The sequence below is a fragment of the Durio zibethinus genome, chromosome 11 (genome assembly GCF_047325235.1).
Source record: "Durio zibethinus cultivar Kanyao isolate XHJ-2024 chromosome 11, ASM4732523v1, whole genome shotgun sequence".
In the NCBI taxonomy this organism is placed as follows: domain Eukaryota; kingdom Viridiplantae; phylum Streptophyta; class Magnoliopsida; order Malvales; family Malvaceae; genus Durio; species Durio zibethinus.
Window position 1 is genome coordinate 16,135,625 of NC_143172.1, and position 7,018 is coordinate 16,142,642.

A 7,018-nucleotide genomic window follows, 5' to 3' on the forward strand; every position below is an offset into this window, starting at 1 on the left:
TAAAATTAGTATCTACAATAATGTTTCGTGATGATTTAAAAATGTTGGTTAGATTTAAGGTTAGTAAGCATAATTTGTTTTATTGATGGTTTAAGTCTAGTTTTTTAGGGTTTTTTTTAATTTTGTAATTGTAGAAATTTGGTTTGATTTTTTGTATTGATATTTTATTCATGATTAATTAATTAATTAATCAATCTTTAATCTTTTAGGTTTTTTAATTATGTTAATTTTTATTTTGATTAAAATGTAAAACGGTTATTTTATAATATTAAGCAAATGTCAACCATTAATTTTTTTAAAATTCTTTTAATCTATAGTTATAAATATGTATAATTGGCATAAAGATAGATATATTTTATCCTCTGTAATTTATATTGAAAATTACTATCCTTTATTTTAAATTGAATGTACATTATATTACTTTAGAATGTTTCAAAACAATGTCAAGTATCTTAAATGGAATATATTTTTCAATATTGTCTTTTAAGTGAAATATTAATTACAGATAGATTGGATCATTCTAAATTTTACAATTGTTAGAGGCAATAATAGTTGTAAAGTAAAGAGCAAAATACTTCTTAAAATATTGTGATATTTGAATAGTCGCAACCCAACCCGGCTCGATCCAATCTCATAATGTTGGATTTTTCTTTTAAAAAAATCGAGTTTTTGGTCGAGTTGGGTTGGGTAATAGTAGAAAAATATCAAGGTCGGGTCGGAGTCGGGTTTTAGGCAAATTCAATCTGACCTAACGCGATATATATAAAAAATTATTTTTTAATTATTTATATATTTATATAATTTTATATTTATATTAAAAAAATATTTTATTAATTCCAGTTCAAGTCGAGTCAAGTCAGGTACAATTTATGAAATATCGAATTAGATCTATTCAGATATGAAAAAATAATAAAAACCTCAGATCGAGTCGAGTTCAAGGCGAACAAAACTCTATCCCAATCTGACCTATTGCCATCCTTATTTTTGAAAGTAAACATTCAATTTTAATTTTTAAACTAAAGTACTATAATTTATCAATATTAGTATTAACATTTTTATAAAAATAATATTAAAAAATGTTAAACTCAAAAGCGAAGTCAAATTAAAACCAGATAAATTTTAATCCTTTTTAAAAGAATATACTATTAAGCAAAAAGATAACAAGAACATATCTCTTAACAATTAATCAATCAAAATTTGGAATTATATAAAATTTATTTAAATATTATGTAAAATTCATATTTATAAGTGATGAATCATTACATAATTTTTTATTATGATTGAATAATTATATAATTATAATAAAAAAATTATAGATGAAATACTGTTATCAAAGAGAACATATACATAAAACTTTTTTTACTATAATGTTATGGTTATTTAATCATAATAAAAAATTATATATGAGTCCACCACGGCACCATTTATAAATATGAATTGATTAATTATAATCAATGACAGATTTACGTTTAATGCTAGGGCGTTCATGGGCAAAAAAAAAAAAAAAAAATGAAAATATGAAAGTTTGAAGAAAATTTTTTATTAAACATCCTTAAAATTTTTCAATGAGCATCTCAAAAATTTTAAAATTTAAAAATTTAAAAGGAAATTTTTAAGTAAATACCTCCAAAATTTTTTGATGGACAATTTAAAGATTTAGAAATGAGAAAATTAAAGAATTTCCATTGAACACTTTATAATTTTTTTATGAACATTTTTTTGTCAACAAAATTAGTAAATTTCATGATAAATTCATACATATATTTTTATATATATTATAAATGAAAAAAAAAATCTGTTACTGATTATAATAATTATAAATGATTCCAAGTGATGCGCTAGAAATGGATCAAGATTTTGAAAGGTCTCTTGTTACTTCGGCTCCAACGCTGGACGGTTTGGTCTGCTCGCCTCTGCGGGTCCCAGTGTTTGTTAGATCGATTCGTACTTCTCATTCAACGGCGTCGTATCTTCTTTACTGTACTCTCCTTTCAACCGTCTCCACATCCTCTCCTAGTTTTTAGTCCCTTTAATTAATGCAGTTTAAATCCAACAAATTATTACAGTTAAAAAAAAGTCTCTCCAGATTCATATTTATCAACTGCACGTCAAAAAAAGAAGTTTCTGGTCCTCAATGGCTGCCAAGCTGGGTTCGTTTAGGTACTCTCTTCTAGAGAAAAGAGAGAGAACAAAGGGGTATTCAGTATTGGGATTCACCAACGAAGAAGAAGAACAACAAGGACGGAGATGCTTTTCTTACAGATTCATAAGCAACAAAGTAAATGGGTTCCTAAAGGAGATTCAACATGTTTCAGTCAAGGCATGGCAGATGGGCAAATCCGATCCCAGAAAGATTATTTTCTCCGCCAAGATGGGTCTTACCTTAATGCTTCTTTCCTTGCTTATTTTCTTGAAAGAAGAACCCATCAAGGAGCTAAGTCAATACTCTGTTTGGGCTATTCTCACTGTTGTTGTCGTCTTTGAATTCAGTATAGGTAATTTGGTTGGTTTTCACTTTGGGTTTCTTTCACTAATAATTTTCTTATGTCTTCTTTAATGATTTTCCTTCCCCTTTGGGTTGGTTTAGAGGTTTTGATTGGATTTTTTGCTTTTATTATATTTGTTTTCGCTTCTTAAAAACTAGAAGAAGAATAATAGTTGATTAAAAAAAAAAAAAATTGCAACTCTGATATGAATGTTTTATATATTAAAAGTAAAAGAATGTATTTTGTTCTAAAAAAATGCAACTACAGTTTTTTAATTCTACAAAATTATTGCTATTAGTATTTTACTTCTGCATGGAAATGTACCTTTTTACTTCTTAAAGCAAGAAGCAACGAAAAAATAAAAAAAGAGTCTAAAATTTATCATGTGGTACTCTTTGTTTTATTGTTTTAAAGTGCTAGTACACCTCATAAGAAATTTGGTTCTTGCGAGGGTTCATCTTCTTTTGGTTTTGTTTTAATTCTTCTTTCTATGGCTGAGCTCATTTTCACTTTTATGTTCACGTGTGTATTTATGAATGTGTTTTATGTATGTGTGTTTGAGTTGTTTTTGAATCTAGGGAAGGCCACAATGTTATAGCTTTATCACAAGATTAAATGAAGTTTCAAATGATTTTTGTGCAATAATATCGCTTACTAGAGTAAATGAAAACATGTTCACCATTCGATTCCTTTCTTATAAAGTCGTGAATAATGTATTCATGAATGTGTTTTATGTATGTGTGTTTGAGTTGTTTTTGAATCTAGGGAAGGCCACAATGTTATAGCTTTATCACAAGATTAAATGAAGTTTCAAATGATTTTTGTGCAATAATATCGCTTACTAGAGTAAATGAAAACATGTTCACCATTCGATTCCTTTCTTATAAAGTCGTGAATAATGTATTCATGAATGTGTTTTATGTATGTGTGTTTGAGTTGTTTTTGAATCTAGGGAAGGCCACAATGTTATAGCTTTATCACAAGATTAAATGAAGTTTCAAATGATTTTTGTGCAATAATATCGCTTACTAGAGTAAATGAAAACATGTTCACCATTCGATTCCTTTCTTATAAAGTCGTGAATAACTTCATTTTCCCAAGGCCTGAACCGAATAGATGGTCTTATTTATCCTATCAAACCAGTAATAACGAACAGATGGTCTTTTTTGTTATTACATCCTTCCTTTTCCTGTTAAAGCTTTCCTTGGCAGGAAGGATGGAAGGCAATAAGGATGAAAAATTTATTCATCCAATGACTAGGTTTCTTTACAATATAAAAACTTTTTGCTTGCTAAGAAGGATAGAAAGGGGTAAGGCTTACCTGTTTAAAATTCTTTACATTTATTCTCATTAGCCTAAAGGAACCAGTGTGTTCTTTTCTTTACAACTTTAATGGTCACTTTTTTTCTTCAGGAGCTACTCTTAGCAAAGGATTTAACCGTGGGCTGGGGACACTATCGGCTGGAGGGCTCGCCCTGGGTATGGCCGAATTGTCGCAGTTGGCTGGACAATGGGAAGAAGTTGTTATTGTTATTAGCATCTTTATCATAGGTCTGGTTTTCTGGTCATGATTTTTATCTCATGTATTATATTATTAATTAGTAGTCTTGTTAAGAGTTGCTACTGGGTTCTCTGATGTGCCATCTATTGCCAGGATTCTTTTCAACTTATGCAAAACTATATCCAACGATGAAGCCTTATGAGTATGGATTCCGAGTGTTCGTGTTGACATATTGTTTCATAACAGTATCTGGGTATAGAACAGGGGAATTCTTCCATACGGCTGTGACACGATTTTTGCTAATAGCACTTGGTGCCAGTGTTTCTTTAGTTGTTAATGTATGTATTTACCCTATCTGGGCTGGCGAGGATCTACACAACTTGGTGGCAAAAAATTTTATGAGTGTGGCAAATTCTTTAGAAGGTTAAAATATGCACCTAATGTTTATTGATTTATCTCATTAAATTTTGTAAGTAATGGCATCCTCATGCTTTTCTCCTTCCACTTTTGATCAGGATGTGTTAAGGGCTACCTTAACTGTGTTGAATATGAAAGGGTCCCTTCCAAAATTTTAACTTATCAAGCTTCAGATGACCCAGTTTACAGTGGCTACAGATCAGCTGTAGAATCTAGAAGTCAAGAGGAAGCTCTGGTAATTTTTATTGCACTTTTGTTACATCTTCCACCTGGTGCCTGAAATGATCCCTTTGTTTTCCCTTCTTTTCTTTTCCAATGCAAAGATGGGCTTTGCCATCTGGGAGCCACCTCATGGTCCTTACAGGTCAATTGGTTATCCATGGAAGAATTATGCCAAAGTAAGTGGAGCACTAAGGCATTGTGCATTCATGGTTATGGCATTGCATGGCTGTATACTTTCAGAAATACAGGTAGTTTTTCTTTCCTATCTCTAACGTATGCAATTGATCGTCAACTTTCCATTTTTCATGTTTTGTTTGTTCCATGGCAGTATAGCACTAGGATCCGAGTTATTGGTTTTCCCTTTTTCATTTGGCAGTGGTTCCTTGTAAATTATTATTTGTGCTTTGCACTAACAGAAAGTTACTACTACTATTTCTTTTCATCCACAATTTCATTTTTAGCTGTTTTTTTAGGAACAACAGGTTTATTGTTCCACTAAAAATATTCTATTAGGTCTTTTCGGTGCTTTGTTTGTCATGGCACTGATTGAATAATAGTATTCTCTGGCCTTAGGAAACTGTGCTTTTGATGCAACTTATGTAATTACTTTCTCTGATCTAAACTTCTTGTTGGCCATGACACAAATTTTCCTAATGCATCTTCTCTGTTCATAACTGTACCGTAGACATAGTTCAACCCATGCCTAATTACCCTCTTATCTAAATTTTTTAATATACTTTTAGGAATAGGACTTTTTGAATTGAAATATTGAATCATAGAAATAACCTTCTAGGAAGTGACTACATGCCGCATGAAATTGCTCTGCAACAGGAATTCACAATTACAATTTACTGATTGATGATTATCCTTTCTAATGCTACCCCCCATTGAAATGTGCCTATCATTGCAAGTGCGGCTTCTTTTTTTTTTTTTTTTTTTCCCAATGAGATGGGCTTGCAGTTTTTCTTAAACTTCATGTATTTCAAATTATAATATTTGTATGTGTAGGCTCCACCTGAAAGGAGACAAGTCTTTCGTGATGAACTTCAGAGGGTAGGTGCTGCAGGTGCTAGAGTGCTGCGTGAGCTTGGGAACAAAGTTAAAAAGATGGAGAAATTAGGTCCTGTTGACATACTATTTGAAGTACATGAGGCTGCAGAAGAGTTGCAAAACAAAGTTGACCGAAAATCATACCTTCTTGTTAATGCTGAGAGTTGGGAAATTGGAAATCGAGCACATAGTGTAGCAGAGCCTCAAGATTTACTGAACTTCGATAGTGAAGAACACAAAGTCCTGGGTTATAAGTCCCTCAGTGAAGCAGTACTTGATCTTAGGTCAGTTACCATACCAAAAAGTTGGGATGATCTGAAGAATAATGTAGGTGTCAACCCCATAGTCCCTCCTGGAGCACCCTCTGAAGACTTACTTAAGAAGCAGATATCGTGGCCAGCGCCTACTTTATTTACTGCTGATGCAGTGCCACATTTGGAAGAGTCAAAAACATATGAGAATGCAAGTGCATTGTCATTGGCAACATTTACTTCGCTTTTGATTGAATTCGTTGCAAGGCTGCAAAATGTGGTCGACTCATTTGAAGAGTTGAGCCAGAAAGCAAACTTTAAGGAAGCTGATGAGCTACCAACGGCAGCAAGAGAGCCCACTGGCCTTTGGTCCAGATTGCTTAGATGTCTTAAGTTTTAGAAAGATTAGAAAAATACAAAAATGGAATTGGTCAGAGCCTAAATCAAGAATAATGGCTTAAGATGTGGTCTCAACAAGTTCGGGAAGATGGCAAAAATATTTCTGCATTAATGGGATGCTTTATAACTTGATGAGAATGATCTGATGAAATGGTAAGTGAAAATTGCTGTCATGGCAGAAGTTTCCTCTTTGCTTCCATCCGGTAAAAATTTCACACCTGCATAGCAATGTAAATGCTCGCCTTCTCAAATCTGTAGCAATAGTAATACCTAAATAGTGTAGGCTTGAATGGGTGCAGCATCGGCAATAGGATTTGGATCAATAGCGGGCTTGATCAAGTTTTAGTAGTGCATAACCCCACGATTTGCGTCGGAGCCTATAATTAAATTTTAAATCATTTTAAAATTTTATTTATATAAAGTTTAAATATTTGTATTAACAGCATACCGAAATATATATTCAAGTATGTAAACAATGTTTTGAATATTTTACTTTGTATGATAAATATACGAGAGGAATATTACAAAATAAAATATGGATAACGAATGCTTGCTCCCAATTTTAAGTGTGAGACCTCTTCAACCACACCGAGGAACAAATTAAAATAATACAACTCTACTAGAAAGTTAAAACGATCATAACTACTTTAGTTTATCACTAACCTGTTAAGAGAACTAAACTTATATAACAA

The 7,018-nt window shown here is 31.8% G+C and overlaps 1 protein-coding gene across 1 annotated transcript; it reads left to right on the forward strand.

Annotated features, from left to right (window-relative positions):
- The first annotated feature begins 2,040 nt into the window (after positions 1-2,040).
- Positions 2,041-6,813, forward strand: LOC111290803 (aluminum-activated malate transporter 9). Its single transcript, XM_022882283.2, has 6 exons — positions 2,041-2,495; positions 3,900-4,037; positions 4,141-4,410; positions 4,503-4,639; positions 4,728-4,874; positions 5,635-6,813. The coding sequence occupies exons 1-6, from the start codon at positions 2,135-2,137 to the stop codon at positions 6,325-6,327; spliced, it is 1,746 nt and encodes a 581-aa protein (XP_022738018.2). The 5' UTR covers positions 2,041-2,134; the 3' UTR covers positions 6,328-6,813.
- The last annotated feature ends 205 nt before the right edge of the window (positions 6,814-7,018 follow it).

Bases quoted from the DNA above. Each gene is read 5' to 3' on its own strand.
- LOC111290803 (XM_022882283.2), top strand. From the start codon at position 2,135: ATGGCTGCCAAGCTGGGTTCGTTTAGGTACTCTCTTCTAGAGAAAAGA. The intron at 4,411-4,502 runs GTTAAAATATGC...ACTTTTGATCAG, and splicing joins TGTGGCAAATTCTTTAGAAG to GATGTGTTAAGGGCTACCTT. The intron at 4,640-4,727 runs GTAATTTTTATT...TCCAATGCAAAG, and splicing joins GAAGTCAAGAGGAAGCTCTG to ATGGGCTTTGCCATCTGGGA.